At 47.3% G+C, this 21,064-nt stretch overlaps 1 protein-coding gene across 1 annotated transcript in view; it reads right to left on the bottom strand.

The window, feature by feature from the left end:
• The window catches only part of SNX18 (sorting nexin 18), a 101,892-nt gene extending 81,359 nt beyond the window's left edge, over nt 1-20,533 (bottom strand). The window contains exon 1 of the mRNA XM_078675075.1: nt 18,505-20,533. Coding sequence (XP_078531201.1) covers nt 18,505-20,035 — 1,531 coding nt within the window. The 5' untranslated portion in view covers nt 20,036-20,533. The remainder of the gene's footprint in view (nt 1-18,504) is intronic.
• Nucleotides 20,534-21,064: the final 531 nt, after the last annotated feature.

Genomic DNA, 21,064 nt, shown 5'->3' with positions numbered 1-21,064 from the left:
GAATAAATGGAAGCAGATGCTGCATTTAATCATGAGAATAATTTTAATACAATGTCTTTCCTGCCCAGACTCGGTCCTGATGATGGCCTAAGGACTTCAACAATTGGCCTGTGCACTGTGCTTGCGATCTGCATCACATTTCATAGGACACAGACAAGTGTGTGCCCTCGTTTCCGGTTCCTCGTGCACTCCAGACATAGTGGTGTATTTCAGAATCTATGCAGCCTCATTCCAAGCACCTTATGCAGCATTAGCACTAGAGAGAGTGAAGGGAGGCGCCTGTAGGCTGCCATTCCTTTGTGAGAGGGGCGCAAATGGTGGTGAACTAGATTAAGGGGAGAGCCCGTTAATGCAAAACACACAATTATTCGATATCGTACCAAAGCATTGCCAAAATGTCACACATCCAAAAACTGAACTTCGGTAAACGTGTATTCTGCAAAAATACACTAAAAGGAAAACGTGGTGGTTAAGCATGGCCTTCCTGAAAAAGAACACGCGTTCTCCCCTTTAAGGAGCTGATGTTTCATTAGTCACTCCCCGCCCCACCCTCCCCCCTCCACCATACAGGAGGGCAGCCTCCACCGTGTGCGACTTGCTGACCCCGGAAAATGGCATCGGCACTGGGCGAAAAGCGCCGTGAGATTGTGTGAGGATCGCCATTTTTCAATGACAGCTGAAGAGCGAAACCCAGTATGTGCTGACTAGGGAAAATAAACGAAACTTATAGCAAGAGAGTCAAGTCACAAGCTTGGTTTAATTAACCCCAGATCTGGAATCATCGTGTTTAAAGTTCTGCCTTAAAGCAGCTGTTTCACATTAGAGTCAAACATAATGGGAATCCTGGGAGGTGGCATCCGCAGGATGTCCACCCCGGGGTTGCTTCGGGCGAATGGTGCAGCACAGGCCCAGCACGAATTGGCTCTTTTTGCGCTGTGGGTGGGGTTTAGTTAGCCATTAGGTTTCCAGTTAAGTATTGCATCACATCAACGCTGTGGTCTTGGTAGGGTCTTCATTGTCCTTCCCTCCCTTTAATTTTCTGGTTCTTTGTCTTACTTTTTTTAGCCTTTTCGTTTTCCCTCTTGTTAGGTCTCGCAAACCTGCATTGCAGCGAGCATGCGCTACTCGCTCTGCGAGACTTCTTGTAATCAATCAGATTTCAGAAGTGGAGTGTAGGCTCCGCCCCTTCTTTCCATTGGCTTGCTTAATCGTTAATGCTAAACACTGGCTTTGGATTGTGAGTGAGGCTTCTTAGTCCCTCCTTGTTAACGCCCTGTCTCCTTTTGGCCCCGCCCACCCAGACTGGATTGTTTACTTGCAGCGTTACACCCACGTTCTCATAAGTCTGTAAGCACTCTGTTTTTTATTTACAGCGCGGTCCCCTTTGGCTGTGCTCGTTTATCCGGGCCGCTTTGTCCTCGCTTGTTTATTTATTTAATTCTTTTGCCACGCGGGCCATGAGAGAGCGTTTCTCCTCACAAATGCAGTCTGCTTTATTTTCAGCGCGGTCCGCTTCGGCCGCGCTTGTTTGTTAATGTTGGGCTTTCATGGTGTTAAGATTCCGCTCCCAGCCCTCCCCTAGTTTGTATCGGCATTCCAATGTTTGGGAGCAAGTTTCAGGGCAAGTCGACATCGGACACCGTCCCAAGCAAGGTAAACCTTTCTGCCGCAGCTCTTCGCTACTTTGTTGCTTTCTGCCTTCGCTCGTGACCGTCCTACATAGTGGCGGCCATAAACCAGACCTGAAGGACACATTCATTATTTGGTAGGCACAAGGAGATGAAGTGATTCACCCAGAAACACCTGAAGTTAAGCGGACGCCGAGGCTCAGTTTAAAAAAATTAGTGGAAGTCTGCCCCTCTGGCTCTCCAGTCTGTTCACTGTACGAGTAGGATTTAGGAAACGTAAGCTTAGGTACCCGTTTATAGTTCCACCGTACAAATGGGAATTCACGTGCTGTAGGAGGCCCATGTCCATTTGTGGTGGTCAGTGCTTGCTGTCCGTGCTCTCTCTCTCCACGTAGCACAAACTCCAAACAGGCAACTACTACACGCACTCAAACACATTCACATGTTTTAAATACACTACCTACAACCATCTGTTCTTAAGACACCTATAGGAGGCACCAATGCAAACAATAATTAATCAAAAAAGTGTCTAATATTAATCAGCATCTACGCAGCAACCACCAAAAAATGAACGGGCTTTGTGGCGTATCTCAAAGTGATAACAAGCTGAGTGAGGCATTCAGAGATGTGTGGAAAATTTAGACATTAAAATAGCAGGTGCAGTCTCCCACTGAGCGGTCCTGCCAGATGGAGTCCTGGTCTATGTAAAGGTTGCATTCATTTTCAGAGATACCCAGGGACATTTTAAAATACTAAGGAAGCAGTGTGAACACGTCACAGACTCAACATTCTGGCTTAATTTGCATTGGCCCCATTCATTTATTGTATTGGTGTGGTTTGTGTAGCGTTTCATGCAAAAGGATTCGCCTCAAGGTGCTTAGTTTAGCGCACACTTCCGGTCGAAGATAGACGATTAGCAGTAGGATGAGGTGACCACTGGCCTAACAGAGTTTTAACGGCCGAGTGCACCCATGTCCATGCTCCCACGCCAGTCAGTCAATGCTTTTCTGCCAGCCAGGCGTTGCATTTTGGGGCTTGTAGTCAGGGCCAACCTTTAGCATATGTGAGCTGGACCCAGGGCGCCAACCTCCAGAGGGGCGCAAGGCAGGAGCTGTCTGTAAGAAGCCTCACTTCGACCTGGGACACATAGACAATTAAAGAAGATGAGTGTGGGGGTTGGGGAGGGGGCGCCAAGTGCGTTTCATCCAGGGCGCTCCCTGACCAAAGGCCAGCTCTGTTTGCGGTCCAGCTTTACGGATTATGAACGCGATTCTACATTTCGACACTGCTTCTGGCACATTGATCCAGCCATGGCAGGTTAATGAGGGTTGGGAAAACCGTGTTTTCATTATTTTTCTTAGTGTTTTTACTTTTGCAGTTTTATGTAGCACGAACTCGACCGGAAGGTATTGGAGCGCTTTACATGAGACATTACACAAGGACACGTTTGATTTTGGTAGGGACAGGGAGATGAAGTGATTTGCCCAGTATCGCAGGATATTGAGCCGACGCGGAGACTGGAACCGCCTTTTGCAATACCAAAGGCGGCAGCTCTGGCCGTTACACCACATTCTCGATGAGCCACATGCAGCTCAGCTGTTAATTTTGCTGGGGGTAGGAGATGTGATGGAAGGTTTGGAGGGACTCCAGAGGGGTATTGGCTGCACTATTGTAACACCTCACTAGTCGTTATTGGGAGGGGTAACCAGACGATTGAGTCCATTTCACTGGAACATTATGTCCTAGACCTGGAATTTCAAGTCCCCATCTGCTGGATTCTAGGAGCTGTAGTCTTATCCTTGAGGCGGTGGGGGGTGAGGGGGCGGTGATGCCATCAGCTAGTTCTGGCTATTAAATCAACAACTTTGCATTTTGGGCTGTGTAGTTTGCATCCTACCATTGGACGAGTGAGGTAAATGGCAGCGCAGGCTGAAAGTGTCACGCAAAGGAACGGGACTACTTAACAGCTGTAGGATTTTGTTTAATTTGAAAAGCAACCAGAAATGTACAACTTTGCAATAATTTGCAAAATGCATGCCACCCAAGAACTGAAACATAATTGCGCCGGTGGCATAGAGATATCTGCATCCACATGAGTGGAGGAGGGCGTACACTCATCTGCTTTGCAGAACGGTTTTACACCAGGGGCAAGCACCACTCAGCAAAGCTCTTTATCCCATCCCTATTTAGTTTCTACCGTTACACACTGCAGGACTACATGTACCAAAATGCAACGGGTAAATCAAACCTGGACGAAATGCCGCAGCTGAGAGGTGCTGCCCTTACTCGAACGCGGAGTCAAATGTAAATGTGTGAACTATGGGAGCCTTTCTGTGATGAGCCATGAAAAGTGCCTGCCCTCATCCTTTCCCCTGCAGAAGGGGTTCTGCCTGCGTGCAGGTGCTTGAAGGAGGAGTCTTGATAAGCACAAGACGAATTTTAGAGGAAAATGGATTTTGAGTGCAGTTGCAAACCAGCATTTGCAATGCAATAGGTCTCGCATTTATGCGAGTTTGAGCTATTGACATTTCAAATAACAATGCCTTTTTGGTTTTCGTTTTTAAAACATAAATACAAGTCATTGTTGTTTACAATCCCAATAGCTTTAACTCGCGTAAATGCGAGACAGATTGCATTGCAAATGCTTGTTGATATTTTTCTTGATAGGTCTGTAGTTCTGGTGCTCTAGATTGTCACTTAAGGATAGGTTGCAGAAATGAAGGAGCTCGAGATAGCCGGAAGGGTTGAGGTATTGCAGAGTAGTTCTTGCAGAGGGAACACAGAGGAGCGATGGTTGAGTGGATGAAAGAAAGGGGATGGTGAAGACTGAATGCTTGAATAATCGTTTTGGGACTTTTTCTTGTTGGGAGAAGTTTAAAAGGTGGGAGGGTTAGGAATGGTTTATTGTATTAGTGAGGCACAGACTTTTAAGAAATTGTAACATTTTTATGAGCTGCAGAATTGCTTACCTGTCCTAATAAAGCGGCCTTTTACTCTCCCCGGCTTGGTTACTGCATCCGCAGGATCACCCCTGTGGCAAGCGTGGTCAAGGCGACATAGGGGGGGACTACAAACAGACTGACAGGCTACTCTGGAAAATTAACATGTCAAACACCCTTATGGATGGGCGCTGTACTATCCGAGGTCCCTCACTGGAGGGATTCAAGGTTGGAACCGTCTTGGGGTGTAGGTCCTGGGAATCATTGAAAGAGGGAACATTAAAGTACTTTTCAGGTCTCAAAGTAATATATAGTACTTATGAATACACAATTCTATTGCTACCTCCAACTTAAACATGCGGTTACACCCTACCTAAAGGACGCAGAGCAAATACCATACTTTAGCCCCCTGGAGGCAAAGCTGATCATGTCTCGGCATCCCTGTTGTGGGATGATTACTCACATCTAAAGGACCCTGGTGATTAAGTACCCTGACACCTTCACTTAACTTAGAGAGGCTTGAGAGGGAGAGGTTGGCCTAATGAAAGCTGAGGAATGGACATGTGCACTAATGGTCCCTACTGAGGCTGTAGTCTGAAATAGATTCTGTCTCATTCAATTCAAATGACTCCAAAGGATTTACCTGACCCCCGAACGACTGTGGCGCATCAGACAATGTTCTGGACTGGAGTGCCCAAGATGCTTGAAGGAAATAGGAGATCATCATACCGTCTGCGGTTGCATGATTCTCAAACTCTTTAAGAGAGACTATGTGACATATTTTTATGGGTACTGAAGAGACAAATATAACGCAACCCAACACTCGCCCTTATTAACATCTTAGAAGATGCAGAGAAAACCCTGTTGACACTGAAGTTAAAAGGGGAAAAGGGATACAGCACAGAAGTGAAGAAAAAGGACGACCCTTATTGTGACCCGTTGGAGACGGAGTTTGGACCTATGTCAAGTATTCAAAGGTCCCTGTCTAGGAGGCCATAGGATGCCCCAATCGCATTCTAAAATCTGGGGGGGAACATAAAGTACATGATAAGTTAGAATGTTATATGCTTATTCCCCTCCTTGTAACATTCTAGGGCTACGCCTGGGGGCATGCTAACTACAATTCTGCGTATTCCAGATTTATACCAATGAGTTGTACATTCAATGTGATTTATCAACATTATTACATTCCACACTTCCAATATGATTGGTTTTCATGTAGCATGGTGTCAAATGCCTCCTATAACATTAATGCTATTTTACTGCTTACAAAACGGAATAATTTTGATTTAAAAACAAAAAATAAAACATGGTGACGATCACGTTTGTCCACACAGTATGACATACCCAAGCCATCATAAAAAGCCACCTCTGGACATCACCCACCATCAAGCCAACTTGCTGATCTCTTCTGTTGTCTATAGGAACAGGAGAATGCCTGTGCCTGGCTTTCATCTTTGTGCCTCTTACGCCATAAAGCAAGGAGAAGGAATCAAGACATGGGCTTCCAATTAAGAGTCCCACAGTCAGCCCTAAGTACCTCTTCAGGAGGGACACACAGAACAAAAAACGTAACCCCTTAGCATCTATCACTGGAAATAGTGTTTTAAAAAAATTACCCATTCTCATGAAGAGCACAGCCCTTCTGTGATGAAACTGCCCCATCCACTGACAATCATTTGTCATTTGGATCACATAAAGTAAGCTTATGCAAAGCCTGGGCAAGAAACAAATATAGTATTGTGCTCAATGAGGCAAGTCTGAAAATATGTTACTTATTGGACAAAACTTCACAACAAATTATTTGACTGTATTATGCAGCAACGGATTGCTGGAATGTCATTAGGGAGCCTTGGACCTCTTGCTGCAACTTTTCAAGATGAACAAATAAAATTGAAAAATATACTCTGATCATTTGTGTGCAGGGTCATGCAATACAACCAGATATGTGCAGAAATGGTAACAAAGGAAGTGGGTTGCAGGGATAAGCGGAGGTACTTTATATATCAGAACCACAAGATACATTCTTGTGAAAAGTGTTCCATAAAATTAAATACTGCAGCCAGGACCATTTTTGCCTTCAGGAAGTTTTAGTCAGTAGTTGCCAATATTTAATGTGTGGCTAGGCTGCCAATTAGTGAAAGCATGCTTAAGGCATCTGATGTTACATCAGATCTTTCGTGCCACTGGTCCAAACGTTCTAACATTCTCAATGAGACAATCCGTGACCAAATGAAAAAGATGCCATTAACACCTCCCTCCACATCCCAGCCTGATTTGGCCCTGCCACAAAGACAGACCTATTTCCGAAGAAATCAACAACATACTTCTAGAATTGCCTTATTTTTAGTTGTTTTCATGACCTCACTATATATACCCTCCTCCCTCCCATGATCCTCCTGCTAATTTTTGCTGTCACTTAAACAAAGTTGCTGCCTTTAAGTTGGCTCAACTTAGGTGAGCTTTGAACAAGTGACTTCGCTAAGTGTATGTTCCTCAGCACTGCGTGTGACCTGCAAATTCAAGTTTTTGGAAATGCCAATCCCTTTAGGTTATGTCTGCACAGCGCTTGCGCCGTGCTTGAGAAGTCTATTGTTTTTAATATATACTCAAAAGGGACTTACAACCCGCCTCCTCTCCTTCCAGACTTCATTGGCTCCTGTGCGTGCCACTTACCTTTCCTCCATTTCAATTGGCTGTAGCATATTTTCCTGCATTTACCAATGCTTGTTCCTCGTCTGCTTCTCATATCAGTTTCCCGCAGCTGAAATACTGTTAACATCCGCTTTGGTGGAACTAGATTGTCATAAAATGTTGCCTTTTACTCTTGCAGCATATTTATATAACAATATATCACCCAGAGAGATTAATGCGCGGTGCTTCAGAGACTCAAACCAGGATCCCCAGCTCTTGAGTCAGCAGCTCTAGACTGCGCCACATTCTCTCCACTCCCATGATATCTCTCAGGGAGCTCCTTTCTTCTCCCGGACGACGAGTGATGAATACTGCTCTTTATTCATTACATAGGCGAAACCGATGCATTACCAATGCTTGTTTTCTATTGCACCTATAGAGGATGTCTGTTAATTGAACACAACACTAACGGCTACCAATAATGCAGTGGTTTTTCCAGCAGCCTCATGATTGGAACTAGAGTTTTTCCATTTTCTCTTATCAAAGCGGGTGACTGTCATCATTTATTTTGGCTAAGTTCTCTTTAGCCCACTCTTTTACATTACCCTACTGCTTAAATTGCTTACAACCTGTTGAGGCAAAGTCCCCTGCAAGGTTTTTGATAGCATGTTCTCTTCGTTTTCCTGTGTAATCTCAATTTTTTCACTTTTGTCTCTGTGAGCCAGACAAAGACGTAAGCTCACAGTGTCCCATGTCGTAAGAGACTTGTTAAAATAGTTGGAAACCCCCCTAGAGTGGTTACTGGAGGTCGAGGGGGCTTCTAAAGTTCATGCCTCTTTAAGCAGGGGGCTACTGTCCTCTTTAACCAGGCTCTTTGAGACTGGCAGTAGTGGCGGCCTGATCTCTCGCGAAGGGAAATCATTTTTTTGTGTGTCATTTTATGAGAAGGTATCTACAAGTCTTCCCAAGTAAAATGTTCCGCCAATCTCCATTAACTCAAATTTTTAGGTTCACACAAGTAAGCTATGTCTGGATACATTTATGCCTTGTACATATTGTAGGTTGAGCCCGACACCTGTGTGTGCATCTGACAGAGTGCTTAAGGTAACCAATTTCGACTTCTGTGTTGCATCCTGGAATGGTGAAGAGCTTTGTGTGAGGCAACCCAGCCTTTTCCATTTAATATCTTTGTAGTGTGGTAGAGGTCAGGGCAATGATGGGAGAAGGATCTCAACTCTCTTCCGGGGGATCTTGCTGGAGTGCCACTGCCAAAACACTCACAGTGGTGCTCCTTCTTCCTGCTGAATCTACTCCCTGAATGGATGTGTCCTGCTGCATGGGCCCATTCAACATCTGTACCTGGGCAAGTTAGAACCAGCTTAAATAAAGGGTCCGGTTGTCCATAGCCCAGGCATAAGCTGACCATGCAGTAGTTATGCAATGTTTATTGGAGGAGCACCCCAGAATTGGACCAGTGCAAGAGTGCGAACTGTCCAGTACAGATGGTAAATTCTGGCCAACTTGACCAGTTTGAGAAAGAGCAAAGGTGGATTTACCGCTTATCCAGCCACATCATAGGCATGAATGATGACATTCCGTGGGGGTCAGTAATGAGACGTTAAGTCACTCCTGGAATCTACATTCATGTTTTTTTCTCAATCATTAGTGTACCACTGGTTATAGTGAGGTAACTGATGATGATTACTCTGGGTGGAATTCACTTTCAAAGAAATTTCTTTTTCCTGTTTTTATATACCCACAAACAATTTAAGAATCATGGCGGTAAAATAAGAGTACTACATATCCCTGCGCTGATTAACAATCTTTGCACGTACAATAAAAGCATGGTTGATTTTATTGGAGCTTAATAGCCATTTGTTGAATCTAGGCGCCTTGATGCCCATTGGGCTGAGTTCTGCGCGTTATAAATTTGTTTTCATTTCATTTCATAAGATGCCTGCATCTAACCCCTTTTCCAAGTCAGACTAACTACGTCTCATCTGCTGAGGAATAATTTTAGATGGGCTGGGTTTGAGATTACATTGATTGATCTCGTGCACTGTTGTACCTAATTGTGGCTATAAAGTTTTATCCACCTCAATAATCTCGTTGTTTAGGCAGGCTTTGTGACTCTATATGAATAGATTGTGACAGACGCCTTTTTACGATATGTATTACACTGTAAATCAAAAATACATTTTTGGGCAACCAGTCACCTTTGAACTAACTTGATTAACATATGGATTATTCTATCAATACTTTTTAAACGGCACTCGATAAAATAAGGCCATGGTCCCTTTAATGTTTTACTGACGACAGGAAGGCGATGCACTGACGTCCGCACAGGTGACCGTACACGTGATCGCAGAGGGAAGGATTTCCTTCCACCTTTCGCTGGCGTTCAGTGTTTTCGGGCCACGGAAGTGCTACCTAACAGGTTTCATGCGGGGAGTCGTCGCCTTGCAAGTAAGTTGGATTGGGTCCGTATGACCATTCACTTTAACTATAGAACCGGTGGCGACATTTGACATTGAAACGTTTTCTCCCGGCTACGTAGATGGAGCGCGACGTGATGAATACCCTTGCCGCGTCAGCCCATGTAGCGTTATAATCCACCGGCTATAGTGAGGTTTTTTTAGGTTTTTGATCTTCCATCTTAATAGTAATTTTAATAGTGCTCTGAGGCTTTCCTGGGATATCTCCGGGAATGGTCATTTTTACGGGGGCATGCACGCTCATATATATGTATAAAACATTTTTGTTCATCAATAATTTTTGGTGACCCTCTAAATGTGGAGGCATTTGACAGCGCGTTTCTGAATTGTTCATGAATTAATGTTTAGAAACACGCTGAGTCTGGCAGAAAATTGACACTACCAAACTCCGATATTTCTGAGGGTTTCTAGCATGACTTGCACTGAACAAATGGGGCGGGTTATGCTGTCACATAAGGGTGATGATTCTATCGTAATTGGCAGAATGCGACATGAATGTATAGTAGCGATGGACGCACTTGGGTGTTAACCGAGAGTGTGTGGAATATCGTTAATTATTTTGCGTTTGCATTCCCCGTTTTTTACCTTACAGGTCGTGGGCCATGGTGAAGTCTGGGAGAGCCCCCACGGAAAGTCCGTGAGTTATACCAATTTTCAACACATATATCCTCACGGGAGGGTGCGCCTTAGCGTGCGCATACCACCGGAGGATTACTACTTTTTTGGTCCTTAAGAATGCTGAGTGAATAAAACTCTTGATAGCAAAAACATGTTGACCTCGAAATCACAGGACAACGAGTTTCAGAATTAAAAACTCTTTGTCCATTATCTTTGTTTTTAGCTGAAGCTTTTTGGTCCCTTATTAAATTTGTATTGGGTACAGACTTTCTTTTAAATCACTTACAATATCACCAATCACCACTTTTTCACATAAAACACAAAAGACCAGCTCCGTTGTAACACAGGCGTTGTAGCACACTGGGGGGACATTCGGTCTCCCCAGTGTGAACCCGATGATGAAGCATGTCACCACTAGGCTGGTGAGTGAGGGTTCTTCTTTTTAAAAGAAAACATTTTCATTTTTCGTTTTTCTCTTATCACACCTTTTGTGACATTGGTTTTATTAAGCACAATTAATTTTCTTGTGGTTTCTGCACCCTATGTCACTCTTTTGTTGTTGCAACTTGACCAGTAGTCTGTTCAAGAATCCCTCTTGACCCTGGAAGCTGCTGCGCACCAATACGAATGATGACTGAGTTCCAGGAATGGAGTCTGCCTGATTGTTCGTCCCAGCATACACTGGACCAAGCCTAGGACATACCTGCTGCTGGAAAGAGATGGGCCCTACATACTGTGAGCGCACACTGGACTGTTTCCCTGCTACACAGCCTGTTTGGAAGAGGAAGTCAACAACCCAGCCGCCTTTGAGGAACTGTTGCGAGGTCTGCATTGCTCCAGGAAACAAGGATGCCTAGCTGCTGTGCAGCAGGAAAAGCTGAAGACATCGGTCTCCATCACGTGGTACCGAGTGGAAGAGACATCGCTTACATGGTCATCAGTGAGCCGGCTTCATCTCGGACCTCACCAATGCTGCAGCCCCAAGCTACAACCAGGAATCTCAAGGACCCCCCATGGTCCCATCCTCTGACCTGAGGTAGTTAAAGAGGTGGCTAGACTAGACTAACCTGATACAGCAAGCATTGCATTGACCCTTGGAAATCCAATAAGTGGTTCCAGGCACATCAGCCCATGCGCCCTCCGACATGTTTCCAGCGAACATCTGTTTGAAAATTACACATCATTTTACATAACTGGCCTCCTTCATGGGGATTCTGTTGGACAGGCATCAGGACCACGTTTAACCATCCGGCAGTAACTAAGCTAACCGACTCTTGCGTCGCCATCAGGCCCCAGAACTGCCCCCGCAACAGCCCCTTTGAGTGACTGGTTTGTCATGCTTTTGGGTTAGCAATCGTTTGCGTGCTTAGAGACCGGTCTGCAGTTAATTCACTGGGTCTGGAAAGGATTCACACAAACTATAATGAAGCCTTGTAAAAATGTTACACATGGTAAAAAGTAGCCTCAATCAGAACCAGAAGGAAGATAACTAGTGCCTTTGTACTGTAGCATCACAAGTTATTGGCTGCCAAGCTGCAGCAAGCGATAAGATGCAATCACATTTGTGCTTCAAACTGTTGAGACGGCAGACTGTGTCCCTACACTGCGGAGTAACGAGTCACGAACAAGGCCCATAGAATAACACAGTTCACCAACTTTGGGATAGAGGTAGACTACGGCGGTCTGGCTCGGAAAGGGATAAACAATTTTAGTCTTTTTAAGTATATCCTTATTTTAGGTCTACTGTTTTGAAACTTGTATGAAAGGTGTTTTTTTCTGTTACAAAACAAGCAATGACTAAAGTAGTCACCTCACTGGATACCCTATCAGGTAGTCACCACACTTTATAATTCCTGATTGATTGGTTGACCTCACTGAGTTATATTAATGTGTTTTGATCTGTTCATTGTCCTCATCTCCTTGACTCTGGCACGATACCCTGAGTCTTGAGTGTTCATTGGGAGTACACAATAAATCAGTTTGGGGTCCATGGGCAAGGTGAGCCCAAAACACCAGCGGTGAATGACTCCAGCTGGAGCCCAGTAACAAAGTACTGACTGTGATGGGGTCACCCGAACCAGAACTCATGCACCACTACTTTCATGCAAGTCTGATCAATTGGTAATACCTACATCAATTCAACACAAAAAGCGAACGCTGCCTTCATAGGCCACACACAGCAGTTTTTGTTTTTTTACCCTTTATTTTAGTTCAGGGTCTGTAGACGTGCGGCACATGGACCTGTTGTAACTGCGTTCAAGTATAAAATCATAAATTTCCCAGAGTTACCTTTATCAACCTCAAAATCTATAGTGTTAGAAACAGCTACGGTTGCAGCTTAAAAAGCTTGCATTCCATTCCATGGCATGCTTTTGAAATATTGGTCCAGTCCGTCATGGGTTTTAGCGTCATCTAGTTCCTTGACACAGGTCATCTACTTAACTGAGCCCTGAATTCCTCTATAGTGATATTGTGAACATATGGAAATAACTTAGTCCCAACTGGCTGCCGTCTGCTACGCCCTCTTTCTTCTTTCCTTTTAGCCAGTCTAATTGGAGTATTTAATTGGGCGTACGATGGCCGGGCCTGTATTGGTCAGCATTGCCAAAACGACCATACCTAGTGATAGGGATGAACTTCAATGCTCGCTTCTCAAATCATAATCTTGAGGAGGTCGTCAGTTCTAATTTGCATTACATTTATGGAGACAATTTGGGGATGCGCCATTGCTACTCCCAAGCTCGTAAGCTCCCACGTCACAAAACCATCCTCTCGCCTTCCCCAATTGAGGGAGAAAATACGGCATTTAGCCTTCACCTTAGTCACAAGCTGGCTGGTTTGCATCATAGACTACCACAGTTTCAATTAAAACCAGGTAAATATGACTTTACTATTATTCTTTTTTAAGCCTATTTGTTCATTTAAATAGTGCATTATATGACATTCAAGTTAGCAGTGAAACAGAAATCCCTCTGTAGTAACAAGCATATACTTGCTGCAGTAAACAATTCTCTTTAGGTTATAGAAAGCGTGCTTGTTTTTCTCCGATGGGCATTACCTTTTCTTTTAGGTGTGATTTGATAGAGCAGTTGTCTGTAAAATATACTGTTACCAACTCTTCCAACTATACTTAGAGTGGGTCTGGGCTCCACCCAGTGAAGTATTTCTCTCACACCACTGCTATGGGCTGTTTGAGTATCAGTACACCTCCTTTGGCGTGCTTGTATTGAAATTCATGGGGCGCTATTTCGCATCGCAAAAGTACAGTAAATAAATCACCACACAAATTCATTTTTTCACTGAGCACTGTATACAGAGACCATTTTTTGCTGTGTTTTTTTCAATGCATTAGGCGTGAACCGTTTAGTCAGGACTCAAGATGCGAGTCAGAACCACTGGCTTTGCCAATGCTGGTTTCATTTATTCACGAGCCGTACCCCTTGTTATCTGCCGGCTCAAGTTGTCTGAAGGCCTATGGACAGTGGTGTCACATACAAACATAGCACGTGAAGTTACAGTTCTTTCTGGAGATCTTACAGGATGAGGAATCTTTGTGGGCATGTCAGTTTCCAAGGGGCAAATGGGGTGAATACACTGTTTGCCTGGGGCCAGGGTTTGTTGGCATTCTATGCTTATGAGATGTGCATACTGTTCTTATCCTGACCCACGTATCGGAGGAAAACATCAGGATTCATTGCAGGAGGCTGGGGTCAATTATCAAGGCAACAAGGATTAACTGGTCGAAGCTCCGGGGCGGGGTTGCGGTGGTACACAAAGACGTAGACTCCTCGGCTACCAGCAAGAACACAAAACGAAGGGGCAGATTTACAAGCCACGTACGCCACATTTGCGCCGCCGTTGTGTCACTTTTGTGACGCAGCAGCAGCGCAAAGCCAGCACCATGCTGCGGGGTATTTACAACGAGACGCATCTGGGAGATGCGTCACGTTGTATAGCCCTGCGCCACATGTGGGCATTCTGGCACAGGAACGCCTCCTAAAAGTGGCTGAGTGAAATCTACACGATTTCACTTAGTCACTTTTATGGCCATGCTGCGTCAAAACCCTGCACCTGCTTGAAGCAGGCGTAAGGATTGACGCAGCATGTTAGGCACAGGGGCACCCAAGCCTTGCTAGAGCTGCGTCGCACTTGCGACGCGACTCCAGCAATGCGTCACCTTTACGGCAGCAGATTCGCCACACATCTGTCTATTCTTGCCCCATGGTGCGCCGCCCATGGTGGCGCAAGAGGTGTCTCCCGTGACGCACAATATTTGGCACATCCCTGCTGATATGCAGGGATGCGCCAGTTATTGTAAATCTGCCCCACAGTCTCACCCCAGATCAGTTGCCTTAACCACAGTGCAGAGCCAATGAAGGAAGGGGAAACGCCAGCATCACAGACAGAGGGAGGTCAGAGCCCGTCAGCAAGGGGGCAGATCAACAAAGACAGAAAGGGAGGGGCAAGGGAAGGCCAGGTAGGAGACGGCGGGGCTCGGCAGTAAAGTGGGCTGTCACAGAAAACGGGGTAGACCACGGCTGGTGTCATGGGCAACAACGAGAGAAGTGCATGGCATCATCAGTGAAGGGAGGGGTAGTGTAGTCTTGTAGAGGGCACAATCCGGCGACGTCACAGCAGCAGGCATCATAGGCAGCACGGGGAGTAGAATAACATCAGAGAGGAGGGCAGAACAAGGCCAGGGTCCCAGGTAAGCGAGCAGAGTGGCATCACAGGCAGAGGGTAGAGCAGGGTGAGGCTGGCCTCATTGACAGCAGAGGGCAGAGCACGGCCTGCGTCACAGACACCAGGGTGAGCGGGACGAGCAGAGCAAGGCAAGCGTCACAGGTGACGGGGCAAGCACAGCGTCACACAAATAATTTCCGGAAATATTTATCATTCAGTTATGACTTGGTGCATGCATAGAATCAGCACATGGTTACATAGATCCAAATAGAGAAAGTACTTTAATGTGCAACAAACATCAGTTTTGATAAAGCATGTATTTATTGGTCACAAAAATATTTCAACAGATGGTAAAAATCATACTTTGCCTATAACTTAAGAAAAGGAAAGGGGGGGCAATTGGGTGCTCCAAGGGAATGTGCAAAGAAAGAGTGCTCTGGTGTGAGGTTGGTCAAGAAAAGAGATTGCATTCCCAAATGGAATCAGCTTACTGTGCCACGTTGGAGTGAAGACCTCGTACTGAGCTGCTGGATAATAAGTCGTTGATTGAATCTTTTAGAATACTGAGCACACCAAAGAAAATACTCTGTTTACACCACAACACAAGTGCGGATAAGGATTACTTCTCTTTCATGTCATATAGACTCTTAAGGAGCCAACCCTTTATTGAACCGCAACATTGAGGCGGTGGCCATCTTGGGAGCTAGATCTACCTACATCCTGAATAGGTTGCTTCTTTCTTCCCCTTGTCCTGAAGAAGACCCACCTGCTGAGGCTACAATTACCCTCTATGCCCACAAGTCGGGTTGAAACATCGACGCTTACCCCCTACAGGCCTGGGCCTTGTCACTTCCCGTACATTATTAAAGATTATATTTTCTCTGCATTTATTGTGAATCAAGTTGAACCAACTAATTTTATAATAATCGAAATTGGCCAGGTCATCTTTGGATTGATTTTTGTTATCAGTCATATTCTTGAAATATATCAATGCTTGTTTTCTGATTCAATTTGGGAATTCCTTCACTTTTCTTATCTTGACCCACCTCACACCAGAGCACTATATTATGCACGTTCCCTTGGAGCATCCACTCCACTTCCCTCCCACCCCCCTCATTTTTCCTTTAAATTATAGGCAAAGTAGGATGTTTATCATCTGTTGAAATATTTTTGTGGCCAATAAATACATGCTTTATCAAAACTGATGTTTGTTGCACAAAGTACTTTCTCTAAATGGATCTATGAAACCATGTGCTGACTATGCATGCACCAAGTCATAACTGAATGATAACTATTTTCAGAAATTATTTGAACGAAAATAAAGGTCCAGGACCATTGGTTTCTGTACCACTCGACACCCAGGTCCAAGGACTTTTGTTTGTGTTACCCCATTTTTCTATCATGAGCACAGCGTCACAGCAGGCGTCAAGGCTGGTGCCACGGGCACCAAGGGCCTTGGCGGGAGGGAGCAGAGCAAGGCTGGCACCAAGGGAGGCAGGGGGAGGAGAACAAGGGCAGCATCACAGGAGACTCCGATGGGGGCAGTGCAAGGCCAGAGTCAAAGACAGCCAGGGGACGGGGGGCAGAGCAAGGCTGGGTTCAGACTGGTGGCAGAAGGGACAAATGATGGGGCTTATCAGGGCTGGAGTATCTGACATCAGGGGTGAGAGCTGCTGAAGAATAGTAAGAAGGCCAAGATGGTTATTTTTGATGCTGGACGGTGAAATAGTGTCAGCCTTACAGATAAGAACGCAGCCTGTGTTTCTCATAGTACAGCTTCCTTCTGCAACATGTACTAACCCTGTCTGGCTACACCAAGGATCGTACTACTTTTTTAATGAAATGAAATGAAATGAAAAATTACACTTATATAGCTCATAACCACCCGGAGGCCTCGCAGCGCTTTACATCCTTTAAACACTGCTTTCATAAACAATGCATTTTAATCCAACTAAAACTGCTCAACATAGCCTTGTTGTGGTGGTCCAAGGAGTTCCAGCGGATAGAATCAAAAATGGCTGTACCGCGCTGGCTCGAGACTGGACGTGACACTGGCTACACTGTTCGGGGATCCGCAGGTCAGATCGCTTAAACAACTATGGGGCTCTGAAGAGCTAACGATGGGACAATTTCTAGCCTATTGGGCTCTTAGCCAAGGGATTAAAGACCTGCGGGTATGTGCACTCGCCTGTTCACACTCCATGCAAGCTATTCAACAACCACAGATCAAACAGATGAGGCTAAAGGGCAAGTGGGAAACTGACTGGCAATTGCAGGGCACTGACAGTGAATGGACAAGAAGCCTGGAACACCTGGAAGGTGACAAATAGGTAGGAGTTGGAAGTCCCCCACCCACCCTGCTCCATAGATTGCTTGGTGGAACTGACAACAACAAGTGTGACTTTCTGATCGCTATGCAGGGTAGAGGGACAGAAAATATACGAATGTAAATGCATGGGATGCAATATTATTGGCGCTTAAGAATAAAAATGATGGAGTTGCCACTGTAGGCGCTGCAAGATTGCACTGTAAATGTCCCATTTATGCAGGGTTTGGCCCAATGTGCTGGTGACAGGACTGAAGGGCTGTCTGGAGAAAGGGCCATTCCCCTGGGAGTGTGTTAATGTGGGACTCAAACTGTATTATGTAACAGCTCCTGAAGATCTATAGTGTAGTGAAGAATGGAGAGCCACTTCGACCTAGGAGAGGTTGGGGACTGTATGCTTATTGTAAATGGACTGTGTTGATAATACTGGAGTAATGTCATTGTATGTGCCCACTATTATTTCCTTTTAAAATGTAATACAAATAGTTTTAAAATACTGCACGGCACATCCCTCTTCATACAGGCCTCACCACGACAACATCAGAAAACAGACGTTTTCAACAATCATTAACTATGAAAGGATATCATCTGTGTTGTTCATTGTATCTTGGTCTTCGATGGCATAATATACAAAACAAGCAGCAGCATAACTGATAAGAGGAGATCAACTTAACTTCTGCATGTGTCCTAAATCTAGACAATTTAAAGCAGACCCAAAGTGAGAAACTAGTCACTTAGAGGCAGACTTATGAAGGCCTTGCGCCGCCGGTGCGTCATTTTTAACATGGGAAAAAGTGACGCACCGGCGGCGCAAGGCCTTCATAAATCTGCCCCTTAGTTGGCGAGAAGCCTAAAAGCAGCTGAGTTTTAACTGGTCACTTAGAAGCACATTTATGTGATCAGCATTTTAAATGACCTGTTATTCAGATGTTGAATGAAGTATTGACAGAAATTTGAAAGAAAATACAAAGGGTGGATATCGTAAAGTGATTTTTGGTATCTGCTGAAAGATGTATCCTGTTGGGTTGTGTTAGTGATTATCCTAAATCCTCAAAGCATGCACAATTGGGTTGTTGAAAAGTAAAGAGCTCCAATTTATAGCAATGAGATACCTCTAAGCACTATAAAATCAAAAAGCTCAGTACGCCCATTTGCTTAAAGAGATAAATACACTACATTACCTTTCTGGACGTGGATGATGTCTGGAAAGTTTGCCAGATGACCCTGATAAAGTGCCAATAAATCCAAGATGGGGTAGAGGTCCTGTCGGGGTTGCTCGGCGAAGAGTTCTCCAATAGCATCATAAGCCTCACCCGTGAAGGCAATGGCCTGGTTCAATCCCGCGGAATAGTCCTGATTGTCCATGTCAAAGGCCTGACTGAGCCCCTTGATGGAGAGGCCTACCCGCTGGTACTCCTTCTTGAAGCCAGTCACCTGCTTGCGGGCGAACTCTCCCACCGTCTGGTTGAGCTGCAGCACGCCATCGTCCATCCTCTTGGTGAAGGTTTTAAAGGCATCAATCTTAGTCTCAACGTCAGAGAGGTCCAGGGCGACAGGCGGGTTGCTGATGGTGAGGAAGAAGTTGGCTCCCACCATCTCATCCTTCTCGGATTTGCGCTTGCCTTGCTTCCAGGCCTTCTCATCAGTGCAAGTCAAGAAGTGCTGGAAGGCATCGCACTGGGCCAGCACCGGGTGGCTGGTCATGTGGTCCATCCACCAGCACAGCCCACGCCTGCGCTTGGAGATAAAGTCCTCCTCAAAGCGCCCCGTGGCCTGCTTCTCGGGGATGTGGGGCACCGAGATGACCGGGAACTTCTCGACCAGGCGGGTGTAGAGCCAGTCGAAGTGCTTGTAGCGCCGGTGCACCTGGCGCGCGGTGTGGGTGGGCACCAGCTTGTAGGAGATGTAGCTCTTCATGCCCTTGAACTTGGTCTGCTTGGTGGGGTCGTCGATGGAGCAGGAGAAGGGGTAGGGGTTCTCCTGCCACTCGGGGCCGTGGGGCCCCAGCACCACGCACAGCTTGTCCCCGTCCTTCACGAAGCCCGCCGCCTCGCCCAGCACGAAGGCCTCGCCCCCGGACTTGACGAAGGTGGAGAAGCGGTTGAGGTTGCGGCTGACCGTGGCCGAGCCCTTGGCGCTGCCCGCCTGCGGGGGGTAGGAGGAGCGGGAGGAGGACGCGTCCGAGCGGGTGGAGAGGCGGTAGCGGGCCGGCGCGCCGCCCTCGTACTCCGGGTAGCCGGGGGTGCTGGCGTCGTCGGTGACGGTGGAGCAGCTGTCGTCCCACTCGTCGTCCCAGTCGTCGTCGCTGCCCTGGCTGGTCTGGTAGGGGGCTCCGCCGTGCTGGGGCCCGGGCGGGTAGGACTGCGAGAGCCGCGCCTGCATGAGCGCCAGCGCGCCCGGGAGCGCCGAGGGCTGCTGCACCGGCACCGGCTCCGGGGCGAAGCCGCCCGCCGGCAGGTTGGCGTAGCGGGCCGGGTAGTGCGGCTCCGGGGCGGGCGGCGGCAGGGGCGGCGGCGGGGCGGGCTCGGCCGCCCGCAGCACCTCCACGTAGGAGGCCGGGAAGAGGCCGCGGTCGCCGCGGCTGTTCACCCCCTCCAGCCAGCCCTCGATGTCCTGCGCGCTGCACAGGGTCAGCAGCTCCGTCTCCCGCAGCGAGATCTCGCCCGGGTTCTCCGACCTGAAGTCGTAGAGGGCGCGGGCCCGGAGCGCCATGGTCCCGGGAGGATGAGCGGGGAGCCCAGGGGGAGGGGAGCGCAGCCCGGGCACCGGGAGGGGGGAGAGCCCGGGCACCGGCAGGGGGGAGAGCCCGGGCACCGGCAGGGGGCTGGAGGTAGGCGGGGGCGCCAGGAGCACCTCGGATGCACGGAAGGGGAGTGCTCTACACCGGCTTCGGCTCCAGGCGCTAGAGGAAGGCGATGCATGCACCGCAGCCCGCCTCTCCCCGCTTCTCCCACACTTTCCCCGGCAGCCTGGAGCTCATGCGCGGGTTCAGGTGGCCGCTCTCTCCGCTAGCTTCGGTCCGCTTGTCTTCAGCTTCGGGCGAGCCACAGCAAACACGACCAGGAAGCGATGGTTCGCCCAGCTAAGGTGGGCAACAGCAGCGCCCCGCAGGGGGAGGAGGAAGCTGGGCTTCCCGGAAAGCAAGAGGGTACCAGACCCGAGCCTTTCTCCTGCTCTGCGTCCCCTCCCCCTGGCCGGCGGCGGATACACGCCTCTTGCTCAATGCTCACACCCTCCTCCGGTCCTGCGCTGCTGCTGGCTATCCCTCCTACCGTCCTGCTGGCTGCCTCCCTCCCTCACATGACTCTACCGCTTCCTCCTGCTCGTACCTTGCTTCAACTCTGTAGAGTGGTGTGTCGTCTCTTTGTACCCTTCTCTGCGCTCTTACAGGGGCCAGTCTGCACATTCAGACCCCCTACCCAACTGCTGTTAACTCTGCTCTACCCACTGCCCACCCGCCCCAGAGTCGCCACATCCCACCTTATGCTACTTCATAGCTGCTACAGTTACTCCCCAACTCATCGCCTTTGTCTCATGCTGCCCCTCCCCTGTTTCTCGATGATCTGTCCCAGCAGTGCCGATGTCCCCCTCCTGTTCTGTCCCTTGCATCTGTCCTCATCTGCCGTCTATCCTTAGGCCACCCCACTCGCTTCTTTCTACTCCAGTACTACTTTATGGATGCTGTTTCGCGAGAGACGTCGACACTGTACGTTATGTAAACAGAATGGTTTCCTTTAAATA

The sequence above is a fragment of the Lissotriton helveticus genome, chromosome 2_1 (assembly GCF_964261635.1).
Source record: "Lissotriton helveticus chromosome 2_1, aLisHel1.1, whole genome shotgun sequence".
NCBI lineage: Eukaryota > Metazoa > Chordata > Amphibia > Caudata > Salamandridae > Lissotriton > Lissotriton helveticus.
The sequence above is the reverse complement of the archived record's forward strand: the minus strand, read 5'-3'. Positions and strand labels throughout refer to the sequence as shown.